At 49.4% G+C, this 14158-nt stretch overlaps 1 protein-coding gene across 4 annotated transcripts in view; it reads right to left on the bottom strand.

Annotated features, from left to right (window-relative positions):
- NCS1 (neuronal calcium sensor 1) overlaps positions 1-14158 on the bottom strand; it is a 138701-nt gene that overhangs the window by 42124 nt on the left and 82419 nt on the right. For all 4 annotated transcript variants that reach the window (XM_034751901.1, XM_034751903.1, XM_034751902.1 and 1 more), the window contains exon 3: positions 6498-6522. In XM_034751901.1, the coding sequence (XP_034607792.1) occupies positions 6498-6522 (25 nt within the window). The remainder of the gene's footprint in view (positions 1-6497; positions 6523-14158) is intronic.

The raw sequence follows: 14158 nt of genomic DNA, 5'->3' as shown, positions 1-14158 counted from the left end.
TACGCTCTTGAGATACTGAACCCTACGGATTCTAGCGGGAGCTGCAAACGCTCAGCACCTCCGAATGTCAGGTCCCTTTGGTTGAGGTGACTTGATTTGGGTGCCTGATTGTAAAGTACTCAAGGCCTGACTTTCCGAGGCAGTGAATACCTGCATCTCCCCTAGGACTCCAGCACCCTCTAAACCAGACAGTCATTCTGCAAGACTTCCAGTGACAGCGGATCCAGTGCAGGTGGTGTGCACGGGAGACTCTTTGACAGTGTTGCTTTATAGCTTTCTGACTTATTGAGTTCTCCCCCCGTCCTCCAAATCCTCCACTGACTGCCCCATTGAGTGCACAGACAGAAGCAGCTGCGAACAGCCAGATTCCTGCTGCTTAACTCCGACATGCTGCCTTTAAAGGCATCTCTTTGTTAAGAAGCTTTATAGCACTTTTCTACTCTGGAAAGTGCCTACGCAAAAATGACACCTACTTCCTCAGCAGATCCCTGTGTACGGGCTCACGGCTAGTTACTTCTCTGACAAAAATCAGTTTTGTGCTCCTTTTCTCTTTGAATAGCCCCGCAGAACTAACACAGCTACAGGACAGGGATCTGGATTCCAAATCTTTTCTCAAGCATCCTGAACAGGATTGCTAAGGAAGCCAAATTCTGCCCTCAGTTACTCTTGTGCAGGGCTGCAGAAGCTGGAAGGGAATGAGTCTGTGAAGGTATCGCGGGAGATGTAATCTGAAGCTGAAAGCATCATGCAGGTGTGAGGAATTGCTGGAGATTATGTATAAACTAGAAAGAACCCAGCTTGACTCTCAGATGCCAGGCTGAGTTTGAGAGGAGCCAACTTTTTATTGGTAAGGGATCTGATCCTGCCAGCCTCACGTCACATCCAGGGGTACCAATGAGCAGCCCCATTGGAGGTATTACCGAAAGCTGGTCAACATTTTCCGACTTTCAATTTGTCCCCAAAAGTTCAAATATCTACAAAAAAAAAAAAAAAACCCAGAGGATGAATTTTACACCAAAAATGGTCATGGAAAACTTTCCTGGTTTTTTGACCAGCTCTAGTCCTACCCGTTGTGAATAGGAATGGCAGAACGTGGGCCCCCAATGAGTACCTCTGTTCAGGAGCCATCAACGTAATGAACATAGATCTACATGGCAGAATCACACTAACTTCCTTTTTTCCAGCTCTTTCTTTTGTTGATTATTTTTGGGAGGAGACATTTCACCATGTTGCAGGGCAAGAAGAGTTCTCTCTCATAGAATATCAGGGTTGGAAGGGATCTCAGGAGGTCATCTAGTCCAACCCCCTGCTCAAAGCAGGAACAATCCTCAGACAGATTTTTACCCCAGTTCCCTAAATGGCCCCCTCAAGGATTGAACTCACAAGCCTGGGTTTAGCAGGCCAATGCTCAAACCTCTTGGCTAAGAGCACCCCGAATCTAAGGCTGCGTCTCCACTGGGAACCTGACCCAGAACAGCTACTGCAGAACCAGCAATTCCCACAATGGTTATTTTGGAATAACTATAACCCTTTACATTCGCCCTCTACCTCATTCTGGAAGAACTTCCCGGGTAGACCAGCTTTAACTAGTGCTCTCAGGAGCGGAATGGCCCAATGTAAGATCAACAAGCTGAACCATTAGTCTACAAAGCATGAACTCCCGTTTATCGTCTCTCTCAATACACAAGAGCGCTTCACTAAAGATAACACACCATGCTGGAAACTGAAGTGCACTTTAATTGTGTTTCTCTGCTCTCCACTGAGATTACAAATGTTATTATTTACAGTCAGATATGGGGCACGCAAGGCTCCATAGATGTAATGGGCACACAATGGATAATCGCCTTGCTGAGAAACATCACATTGGGATGTATTTGGTTTAGTGTCCAGATGCCTTGTCCTTAATCTGCCCCATGCATGAAATGAAAATCCCATGATCCCAGTCCAAAGGAAATCTCAGAAAAGGAATTCTCCCCAGCTCTGGAAGCACAATGGGTTGCTGAATGCTACTGAGAACTGAATTACCATAATCCAATTTGGCTGGCGTGACACTGGAACAGAATTCTTCCTGCTATACATGGCGAAATATCTGTTGAGTTTGAAGCCACTCAGCAGGATGCAAGAGTTTTTAAAAAAAGAAAAACAAGGTCTTGTCCACCAACATGCTTTCAGTGCACACACCGGGGCTGACTGCCAGAGCTCCTGAGCGTTCTCAACTTCATTTCCTGCCCGCGGGAGCTGCGGGCGCTCGGCACTTCTGAAAATTAGGTCTCATCATCTTTCCTCCCCCATCCTCAGCCTAGAATAATTGCCACAGTGGAAGGGCTGCACCAAGGTCCTGATCCTGTTACCCTCATCCAGAAGACGAGTCCCCCTTGATTTCAATGGGAATGCTTGCAAGAGTAAGGGCTGGAGGATTGAGGCCCCTCTCAAACGAATATTCAAATGTTGCCCCCGGGCTATGGTCATAATCCTTTCAAGCCAAATGCTGCAGTAAGGGTGCTGGTATCCTGCTAATCAGGAGATCTGGTTGCCCCATGCAAAGCACAACCTCTCATGGCATCTGTGCTCAGATACCAGGATGCTGAGGGGCCTTATAAAAACCAAGATCGTTTCCCAGGGGGGCACATATCACCTTCATTAAAGAGACACACCACCACACTCACTCTCCAACTGAAGCTCCTGAACTTTGATTCTCATCCGCATTAGGCTTCATTTGCCATGACCACCGGCAAAATGAAGAGGGTGGGATATCCGCACACTGCGCTGTCTTTAAGAGGGCAAGAAAAGCTCTTTTCCTTGCTGGACCAAATTCAGCATGCCGCACACACCAGTCAAGCTGCATCGTGTCATTTAGGTGGGTTTTCAAGATAGTCTGCTGATGAGCCAGCTGCCATAACCAACATGTTACAGGCATTTAAAGAAATGCCAAGGTAATGGGCCGGATTCTATTCTGGCTTGCTCTGCTTTTACACCCATCTACACCGTCTCTGGCTTTGATGGGATGGTTTGTGATTGCTGCTGGAGAATCAGTGCCTGGAATTTATTCCATGCAGGAGCTAACCCATCAAAGCTAGAGAGGGTGCTAAGACAGGGCTTGGCACGCTCCATTTTTCACTGATCACTTCGTTCCATTTCTTCCTTCTGCTGGAAGCAGATGGAATTGGATTTTTCACCTTTACCCAGAGCCAAGAGTGACAGGCTCTTGCACGTGATGCTAGTGGAGGTGGAAAGGCACAAGCATCGCCACATGCCACGCGCGCTGGAACACGATGTGCAGAACTAGCACAGCCAGCACGGGATTTACGGCTGGCGCTGCACCACAGGAGTGGTGTTAAGAAACGCTCGCTCTCCCTTCACATTTGTCACTGTCTCTCGCGCCCGGGCAGCCTCAGAAAGGTTTCGGCGCTTGTTCGAACGCAGAGGTGAGCGTGTAACAGCATCAATGTCAGCACTTGCTTTGGAGGCAAAGCTCATTTATCTGGAAAACTGCAGCAGAGAAAACCTGCAAACACGGGTTACAGCTTTTTTTATTTTAAGCCGCTCCATTATTTATGCCGCCCTCCAGGAGTTCTGAGGCTGCCTAACATGCAGCTTTATCCAGCTATTAAGCCATGGAGATTGCTCTTAGAAAGACTCTGCATCTCCCAGAGCCCCCAGATCTTCAGGGCTTTATGTCACAATGCATCGCATGCAACCTGACAGGGAGGGGAGGACCGGGTGGGTGGGCTCTGCAAACTGAGACCCCCTTCTGCTACCAACCCCGGCTAACGTTGCCATCGCATTTGGTTCTGCCGCGTAGCAAAAGATCGTTCCGCTGGGCAGCCTGCCCCGTGGTGTCTGCCTGCTGTGGCCAGAGATAGGCCTATATTGCAATCCAAAATGTGACTGCAGCTCGGTCAGACGTACCCGCGCTAGCTTGAATCTAGCTACCGCCAATAAAAATGGCACGGTAGGTGCAGTGGCGTGGAGATCAGCGTAGGCTGTAGAAGCCCCCCTGGAATCCAGTGTGATGCTGGCAAACCAGGTGCCAGCTTATGCCAAGGTGCCCATGCCTCCCTTGGATACTGACAAACACATAGCTGGAATTAGTCTGGCTCACCTGTGTGTTAGTATTGTTAAAACAGGTATTAGAGCTACAAAAATGTGCTTAAAGTTTAGGCTTTGCTGAATGCTTGTAAGTTGCTGCAGGCATTAATCTCACTTACAACATCTGTCTCCCATATTGTAAGGTAATATTGAAACGTTTGCATTGTCAGCCTCTGTAACTATGCATACCACCAGAGAGGAAAGAGACATGAATCCACATGAAGTACAAGTCTCCACCAGAAGGTGTTATCTCCTGCCCAACAAAGGAGGGCCCAGCAACACCAGATGAACTTTGTGGAACGTCAGAGGACAAAAGACTCTCCCCGACCCCGGGAAGAGAAGACATGCAAGTGAATTCTTCCCAACTGAATTAGCAACTGGAAGCAGAAGTGGGGAAGGAATAATAAACCCTAACAAGAGAAACTATCTTTTACGCTGCTTGGACTCTGAAGGGCAAGGGTTACTGAGCATAAACAGAAGCTCTCCAGTGCTTGGCCTGGGTTAGCCCTAAAGGACATGTAGAGCTTGCTTATCCTCATTTGTGCGTACGTATGTTTACCAGCCTTAGCCTTGTAAATAACTTTCATTTCCTTTTCGTAGTTAATAAACCTTTAGATAATTTGTTACAGGACTGGCTACAAATATTGTCTTTAGTGTGAGATCAAAGGTGCAATTGACCTGAGGTAAGTGACTGGTCCTTGGGACTGGGAGTAACCTGAATGTTGTTAAGTACCCAAGGGGTAGCCGTGTTAGTCTGAATCTGTAAAAAGCAACAGAGGGTCCTGTGGCACCTTTGAGACTTTGAGACCTTTGCATTTGAAGAAGTGAGGTTCTTACCCACGAAAGCTTACGCTCCAATACTTCTGTTAGTCTCAAAGGTGCCACAGGACCCTCTGTTGCTGAATGTTGTTGTGATTTTTGGTGTAAGGGACCATCTGTCACAAAGGCAAGCTTGCCTAGGTGACAAGATAGGCCGGAGTACCCAAGAGGACGGTCTGTGACTCCGTGGTTAGGCCGTTATAGGGCCTGAGGAGTTTACACTTGATGCTTGGTTGGTGAAATCTAAGTAGAGAACTCACAGCCAATTTGGGGTTTGTGCTCTGCTTCTTAACAGTCTGCCCTGAGGGTGGTGCTGAACCACTGCAGGACAGCTTGAGTCCCGGGGACATATCTGCATTGCTGACGCCAGTGTCATCACATCTACGCGACTGGTTTTATCAGTGCAGTGTCTTCCTGAGCTGCAAACGCCCTTTGAATTGCAGTGCAGCCAAACCCCAAGGGTGGTCCTGAGTCATGAAAACACTTCCTGCCCAGTGGATTTCAAAGGGCAGGTGAGGAACTAATACTCAGGGCTTGGTTACACTTGTGAGTTAGAGCGCATTAAAGCAGCCCCGGGTGCCACTCCCCGTCCACACTGGCAAGGCCCGTAGAGCGCTCTGACTCCAGGGCTAGAGCGCTCTTGGTACTCCACCTTGGCGAGAAGATTAACGCTTGGTGCGCCTTGGCCGAAACGCCCAGGCGTCAGTGTGAACAGGGTGTTGCATTACTGCGCTCTGATCGGCCTCCGGAAACATCCCATAATGCCCTTAAGTCAAGCGGCCACTCTTGTCATTGTTTTGGAATCGCTGCAGGAATGCGGATATGCCCTTTGAAAGCTCTGTTTCTGACAGCCGGCTGCTTATCTGCTCCGAGACAAAGCAACCATTACTGTGAAATGCTGTGTGTGAGAGAGAGAAGCGGGGGGGGAGGGTCTGCTGCTGTCTGAACTTACAAGACAGCATGCTGACATGCTCTCAGCTCCCCCAAAAACTCACTCTCTCTCCCGCCACATACACACAACACACTCCCTGTCACATTCCACCCCATCTCCATTTGAAAAGCACGTTGCAGCCACTTGCATGCTGGGATAGCTACCACAATGCACTGCTCTCTGTGGCCGTTGCAAGAGCTGCTAATGTGGCCACGCCAGTGCACTTGCAGCTGCCAGTGTGGACAGACTGCAGCGCTTTCCCTACTGCGCTCTCCGAAGGCTAGTTTAACTCAAAGCGCTCTACAGCTGCAAGTGTAGCCATGCCCTCAGTACAGAAGAACCAGGCAGCCAAATAGCTGCATGCAGAGCCTGGTGCCTGAACGAGGCAGAAATGGATTATGGGAAAGACTGTTGGGCACAGGAGCCACGCCCTGAAATGACTTGTGTATGAGTCTTTTGTCTCATGACGCCTGCCTTTGCATCTCAGTTCAGCCAGCTTCCCGGACAATACCACTCTGAAAAGAAACGGAGGCAAACACACGCATACGGTTACACAAGGTGCACACACTCAACGCAGCAGAGAGAACTGACTTGTCACTCGACGGCTGCATGCACCCGGGAACTCGCAAGAATCAGAAACACGGGGCTGGGAACTCACCACTGCTGAACCTCCTTCTCTGTAACTGAAAGAGAAAAGAAGACAGACAAGGGTTAAGCCATTTGGAGTCTTTTCCTCTGAGTTTTTTCATTTTAAGCTGACTGGTTTCTATAGCACAGGGGACTTGATTGCAGTGCACAAGGACCTTCCTGGGGAGAAAATGCCTGTTGCTAAAGGGCTCTTGAACCTACTGCAGAAAGTCCTCACAAGAACCAATGGCTGGATGTTAATGCCAGACTTCAAATTCAATAAGGCACAAATTTTTAGCAGTGAAGGTGATTAACCACTGGAAAAAACTACCGGGGAAATGGGGGGATTCTCCATCTCTTGTCTTCAAATCAAGACTGGAGGCTTTTCTGGAAGATGCTTTAGCCGACCAGAAGGTACCGGGCTCGAACCCGGGGTAACTGGATGGAAGTCAGTGGCCTGTGATATACAGGATGTCAGACTAGATGATCAAACGGTCCCTTCCGGCCTTAAAATCTTTGAATCTATGAGTATTTTTGCTACCTTTAAGGAAGCTTATTACATCATGTCAGTTAGCAAAACTTTCTGGGCCAGATACTCAGCGGATGCAAACCAGCAGTTTCACTGGTTTACGTTGTGCAGCACCGATTTATGCCAGCTGAGGCTCCGGCCCTATTTCTCCCCCTCTTGCAGCGTAAGGTGAGGCTGATGTAGAGGAAGGCCACTAAACAATCAGGAATTTCTTTCCAATGCATCTTTTGCCATGACACGGCATGTTAAAAGTACCTGCTTCTTCTTCAACACATTAAACACATACACCCCCACAGACAGATAAATGGCCTCTCTCCCTGTTCAGCGCTACCCCATCTGCCAACATGCTGACTTTAAGAGCTGTCTGTTTGCGCCAGGTTCCTTCCTACCTGTTGTCTTAAATGCTGTTGTCACATTTCTTCCCTGCTGACTAGCTAAATCTTCAAAGAAAGTGCTCACTGATGGTTTTGAGATCTTTTGATGTCTTTGCTTGTCATACCTCTTTTTCTATTAATCTAAAGCTTCAGAACTGACTCCCTCTGGGTTTTTGATGAATAAGCTTCACGCAGCGCGTGTGAAGATTTCATTCCTTTTCTTGCCTTCCTCCCCCCAGTCCTATTTTTATTGCTTAATTGTCGTGCGGTCCTTTTTAGCTGTGCACAGCGTTCTGCAGCTCTCTCGCTGCAGGTAAGTACACTTAAACGATACGGCTTCTCCCACAGCACAGGGGCAGAGAGGAAGGAGGGGCTTGTGGACAGAAGGGCTCTATTCCTGGCTCTTGTGTGACCCTAGACAAGTCCCTTAGCCAAGCTGTGCCTCTGCATTTGCCTATGTGAAACATGGAGTTAATACTTCCCTAACCAGACTGTTGCCTGGTCTTTCACTGGGGGGGAATCGATCTAAGATACGCAACTTCAGCTACGAGAATAGCGTAGCTGAAGTCAATGTACCTTAGATCGTCTTAGAATCACTTACTTCGCGTCCTCGCGGCACAGGATCGACGGCTGCCGCTCCCCCGTCGACTCCGCTTCCGCCTCTCGCTGTGGTGGAGTTCTGGAGTCGACGGCAGAGCGATCAGGAATCGATTTATCGCGTCCAATAAATCGATTCCCGATAGATCGATCACTACCCGCCGATCTGGCGGGTAGTGTAGACGTACCCTGCGTGAGGGCTAATGCACTAATGCTTGTAAAGTGCTTTGAGCTCCTTGGACTAAAGAACAACATTATTTTGTATTGCGGCAACACCCAGAGGCCCCAGTCAGGGATCAAGGGTCATCATGCCAAGCTCTGTATGCTCTCGGAACAAGACAACACCTGCCCTTGCTGCAATTTATATAAAACATTAATGGGGTTTTTAGCATCAACCTTCAAATTCCAATCGGAATGACTCCCAGGCCACATTTCCCAGGCGTGGGATAGCTCTGAGGACTGGAAGTGATGTACAGAGCTGTGATGATTTGGAGGATCGGTCTGTAAAAGTCATGAATGCTGGTTGACATTATGAAATTGTTACTATAAAAACTGCTGTCTGTCTGAATGCTTCTGCGTAAATGTGGAACCCACCAGGGGCTGGCAAGGTCTGCATCACATCTTCCCCAGACAGGGGACAATGGAGAGTTGTCAACCTTAATGACTGTACTCTCACCAAACAATAGCTATGCTAAGGAGGGTGCCTGAGTTGGGAATAGTTTTCTCTGTCTTTCCTCAACAAGGGCCCCGGGTTTGGAGAGTGGAAAGTCACCAAGCAGAAGACAAACACCAAGGTGTCAATGCCAGCCTTTAAAACCCAAAGAGACTAGGTGGGTCGGGGGAAGACTCACAAAGACACACAGGAATTTCAGGCAGGAGAGGGGAAAGGACGGATTAACTCAGGTCAGCGGAGACAAGAAGATTCCATGTCTCAGAACCCAAAACATGGAACAGAAAGACCTGGATGGATGGCCCTCACCCCATCCAAAGAAGGCACTGGAGGGGTGAGGAAATTGAGGCAGAGAAATAGGTGTTGGGTTGATTATTTGTGTACAGATCTGTGTGTTTCTCGTGCTATTAAAGACAGAGCAGTGCTGGGTTCTAGCCCTGTGCAAAGTCTGTATGTGGTAAACTGTAACCAAACAGGCTCACACCTCTGGCTGGAGTTCAGGGACAGGGTGGGTTTAAGCTACGGGGGAACCTGAGGACCCGGGGCCTGGGCAGTGGCCACATGGGCTATGGTCTCGAGTGGGGGTGGCGCCCAGGCATTGTGCCTATTCTGACTCCGGAGACTTATGGCACGCAGGATCCAGCACCTGGATTCCCTGGCAACAGTCTGGGGAGTGGTCAAGATGGCCTGGTCGAGCCCCTCTCCATGACAAGAACTTTCCCTTGTCGCCAGTTCAAGCCCGGCTGATGTCAGAACCTCTGCGTGGCTATTCAGTGCCTTAATGAGTTAACGGTCGCGCTCAGCCAGCATCCTTGCCAGCAATGAATGAAAGAGACTGAAAAGCTGAACTACCTAGTCAGTCCTAGCACTGAGACACAATGGCAAAGCTGCGTGAGGGATGTTTATGCTGCTGCTGTCTATGCTGTACCCGTTCAGCGGATAAATAGGGCATCTCTCTGCAACATGAAACGTTACACAGGCTAAATTCATTCCAATGGGGGGGCCTATTTACTTCCCCAGTACCTCACGCTAGCACAGAGATTTCCTGCAAAGCAACTGCAGGAAAACTTTATTATTAACACATCCTGGGCATGCGTAACTTAATGATATTGACAAAGTTCTGCTTATTTCCTGTAGATTTGCTAAGTATGTCCATTTAAACACAGAAACCTGGAGAGAAAATTAAGTTTAGCTGATATTAACTCTTAAAAAAGACAACACCCAGGGTTTGGCCACTTGAGAAAACTAACAGGAAGAAAAAAATATATTATTCAATTTCCCCCTAAACAAGACAGCCAGAAAGTGGAAGTTCACCAAAAGGGTGATTCTCAGGCACATAGACCCCCCACCAGCTCAGGCTTTACATAGACACATGAAGTTTTGACTCCAGGTGCAGCTGTATTGCCTGCCCTGAGGGCTCAAGAGTCCCGAGACCAGTTCCACAGAAATCATGAGATTGGCTAGAAACATTTTTTTAAGTGGAAGCTGAGACTCACAATCACGTGACTCCAGGAGCTGGGGGTTTAAGAAAAAACACCCAGTAACATTAGAAATAAAGTGGCGAGAGTTGGCATCATAGATGGAGTAGGATCTAAGCTGTTTAGAGCTATTATTGATGGCCCGGGAGACAGCTCTCTAAATCTCAGAGGTGCCCATAGGTTTCTATCCCAAACCTGGAAAACACAATCATGCACACCAAGGTCTGTTTAGCAGGATTAAGCTGCATTTCACCTTTTGATATTCTCTCTTCTTTCACCATCCCCTATCGCCTGCAACCATCCATTAAACCAGTGGTTTGCAACCAGGCCCCCCCCGGGGGGGGGGGGCTGTGAACAGGTTTCAGGGGGTCTGCCAAGCAGGGCCAGTGTTAGACTTGCTGGGGCCCAGGGCAGAAAGCCAAAGCCCCACCACCTGGGGCTGAAGTCCAGGCCCCTGATCCCTGCCGTCCGAGGCTGAAGCTGAACTTAGCTTCACGGGGGGGCCCCCGGCAATTGCCCTGTTTGCTACCTCCTAATGCCGGCTCTGGTTTTAAACCAGTTGTTGTGGCACAGGTGGGCCGCGGAGATTTATAGCATGTTGGGGGGGCCTCGGAAAGAAAAAGGTTGAGAACCCCTGCGTTAAACGGAATACGCAGATACAAGGCATCTAGGCCCAGGATCATCAGGCCAAAGCCATGACAGTGCACGCTGAGCTCTCCCCGCAGCCCCGCTCTCAGGAGCGGAGAGGATCCAACACATGTGATTCTGCATTTTGCCAAGGAGAAGAAGGAACGTTTCCCTGCGTACTTAGCCTGGGACAACATTCTTTGGTTTTCTCGTAACAGATCTAGAGTTACATAAATTCGTGTCTTTAGGGGAGGGACCCAGTTACTCAGGTAAGCAACGTCATGTACCAGGTGGCTGAGGCACATTACTGGTGCCAGGACCTGTTTGCACGCTCACCCTCTCTTCTGCTGGTGAGGCAGGGAGCCAAGGGATTGTGGCTAGTCCAAGGCAGCAGCAGGGAGCCTGGTGCCAGGAGGCTGGCTGAAGAGGGAATAGCCTTGTTCATCATTGCCTCCACATCTCCCCTCTACATACTAATAACAACAACAACAAAAGCACTAGGTCTGAAACTGACTAGGATAATGAGGCAGAGTGGCTACATGTGGATATGTGAGCAGCTGATAAAAATAGAAACTCCAAGATGCATGAACAGATGCCAATTACCTTGAATGGCGAGACACCCAATAAAAGAAAGCAATTTTCCATCAGAAAGATTTATAATGTGCTTGGCAAGAAGCACAGACTGGAGAAGGTAAGGGCTGGCATAAACACAACATCGGGGCGATGGAGACAGCACATACAAGCCATGGCTCCAGCCGGATGCTGTTGGCGAGGGGGGTCTAGAAGCCCCTGTTACCAGCTGCCAAAGGAGAAGTGGGCCAGACCCCCCTCTGGTATATATCACACAGCTCCACTGGCTTCAGAAGAGTGACGCTGATTTGCGCTGGCTGAGGATTTGGGTCGGTGACTTTGCTTTGGTGCACAGAAGCCCAATTCAGGATTAGAGCTCCGTGCCGCTAGTCGCTGAACACGCACCCAGTGAAAAGATGGGCCCTGCCCCACAAGGCTTACAATCGACGTGCTTGTCTTCACTGCAGCCTTAACTCGGGTTCTCACTCGAGCGTTGTTCCGAACCCAGATCCCAGCCACACCCACAAACCGTTTGCTCAAGTTCAGCTTAGTGCAGCACCAAGAACCATATGATATGCCCCAGAAGTCCTAGCACGCCACACGAGCGCGCAGCACCAGTGTGGACTGCAGCCACTCCAGCATCGGCTTCGCAGTGTGGCGCTCTCACCCAGGCTAGGCAGTGGTCACACACAGGTGCCAATCACTGGGTGACATCCAGACCTGACTGAAGTTAATGGTAAAACTCCTACTGACTTCAATGGCGTCAGGATTTCACCCCACGCATCTTCAGAGATCAGATGCACTGTGAGCCAGTTGAGGGGCATGGGCCGGAATGGAGGCTCCCAGAGCACAGGGCTCAGGGACAGCGGGAGAAGAACAATGTATGTTTTCACTGAAGAAGGTTCTCTAGACTTGGAAGTCTGGCAGCCACTTGGGAAATTCAAATGCAGACGCTGGGGAGGGAATATTGGCACCTGGGCTGAGGGGTGGGAGCTCTGCTTCAGTAACACAGCAGGAGGGATATCAGCGCTGATTTCAGCAGCACTGTCTAGCAGGATGGTCAAGAAACAAGCATTGTAGAGGACAGAGAGGCCTGAGCTTAATGAAGCCAAAAATGACACATCAGTCAGAGAGAGAGAGAGGCCTCGTCTACATGGGAGAAATTGACCTGCATCGCTATTCTGGAATAACTCCCCTATGTGGATGCTATTCCGGACACACAGCGAGCTATTCCAGAATAGCTATGCTGGACAATTTTCCTGTGTAGACAACCTCTGCCCCTTGGATCTAGCTGCAAAGGTGGGATGAGTGGAGCTGTTGGGCTAAGAAGAGCTTCCAACCTTTGATGTGTGGAGGTAACAAGTAAGCCAAAGTCGGCCCTGTCGTATACCCCAGCGAAGCACCCCACGCGCCCAATGCCCATTAGATTTAATGCTGCAGGGGCCCTGTGCCCCAGTTGCAGTTTCAGACACCTCTATCATTTCCTTTGCTGGTGCCGGCGGGCGCGGCGGGAGCTCAGCACCGCAGGAGCTCAGATCGCTTGTTTAGATGCCTTCATGTGGATGTAGGAACCCTAGTTTGAAAACATTGGCCTGATCCTCTCACGGAGAAGCATGCATCCCCAGTGCAACCCCAACTGGGACTCATCTGAAAGGACAGGTCTGAAAAGCAGCAGGAAGGCACCACTGTCATTTATTGGCAGGAAAGAGGTTAAAGGCGTTTAATGCTTCAAATGCTGCAGTGCGGGGTTAACTCAACAGGAAAGACGCTCCCCCAGTACATCCATCGCAAACAAGTATCTTCAGCAGCCTATTGAGAGGGGAATATGAGCCATTTTCTCCATCTATCCAGCTACTTATACGGCCTCCCTTACTGCCCTCCCTGAGTGGTTCACAGCCACTAATGACATCTCCCCTCTTCCTCCTAAGAGGGGCTGGGATTATATTCAGAGGATGAGGTAGGAATAAATAATAAAATAACCCCAACAAAAGGGGCCTTCTGTAATGGGGCCAGGGAGGGGTGGGCCAGGGAGCAGAGCACAGGATGGGGATGGGGGTAGGGGGTCAGCTCAGACTACCCATACTAATTGCTCTCTAGCCTCTCTCTCCAATTGCATTTCCTCTGAGGTTCTATTTCAGTCTCTGCATCAGTGTTTCAACTCCAGCAGGAAACAATTAAGAAACTTGTGCTTTTTTTAGTAAGGGAAAAATGCTGCTAAGGACACACTCCAGTTGGGTGGGCAGGGAGGAAGTGATGGAGCGGAATCCCTGCTCATCTGGGGCATGGCTCTCACTCTCGGATGCATGCAGCAGCCTCCCAAAACCCGCTGAGCACAGCCGGCGGGAGAGGCTCTCGTGAGTGTATGATGCTGACAGATCGGGTGCTCCGGGTGGTGACACTGTCAATCCTTACCTAGTGGGAATTATGCATCTAAATCTCCTATGTTCCGTAGGAATGGAGCCTCTAAATCCTCTAGGGATGGCTACAACATCAACTCTACTAGAAACCAGAGTGTGCCCTGCTATTATATGGTAAGTACAGACACTGGGGGCCCATACGTTATGTAGATGGACAATACAAAACACACTGGGAGACCCAAAGAAAGCTTCTCCCTAAGAGCTTTTCTAACCGAAAAGGGTGATAGGTTATGGCTTGCGGCTTCTTCTACCTCTGTGTTTGCTTGGGCCACATTCTGATCTTAGTTACAAGGACAAAAACCTGGAGGAATACCACTGGAAGTTAGTGGACTTGCTCCAGATCGCACCGGGTGTAAACAAATTCCTGGCCATCCGGGGTAAATGAGCTCCAGGACTCACTCCAGATTGCACACAGCTCCGGATCTAGTCA

This window comes from Trachemys scripta, chromosome 17, assembly GCF_013100865.1.
Source record: "Trachemys scripta elegans isolate TJP31775 chromosome 17, CAS_Tse_1.0, whole genome shotgun sequence".
In the NCBI taxonomy this organism is placed as follows: domain Eukaryota; kingdom Metazoa; phylum Chordata; order Testudines; family Emydidae; genus Trachemys; species Trachemys scripta.
The sequence above is the reverse complement of the archived record's forward strand: the minus strand, read 5'-3'. Positions and strand labels throughout refer to the sequence as shown.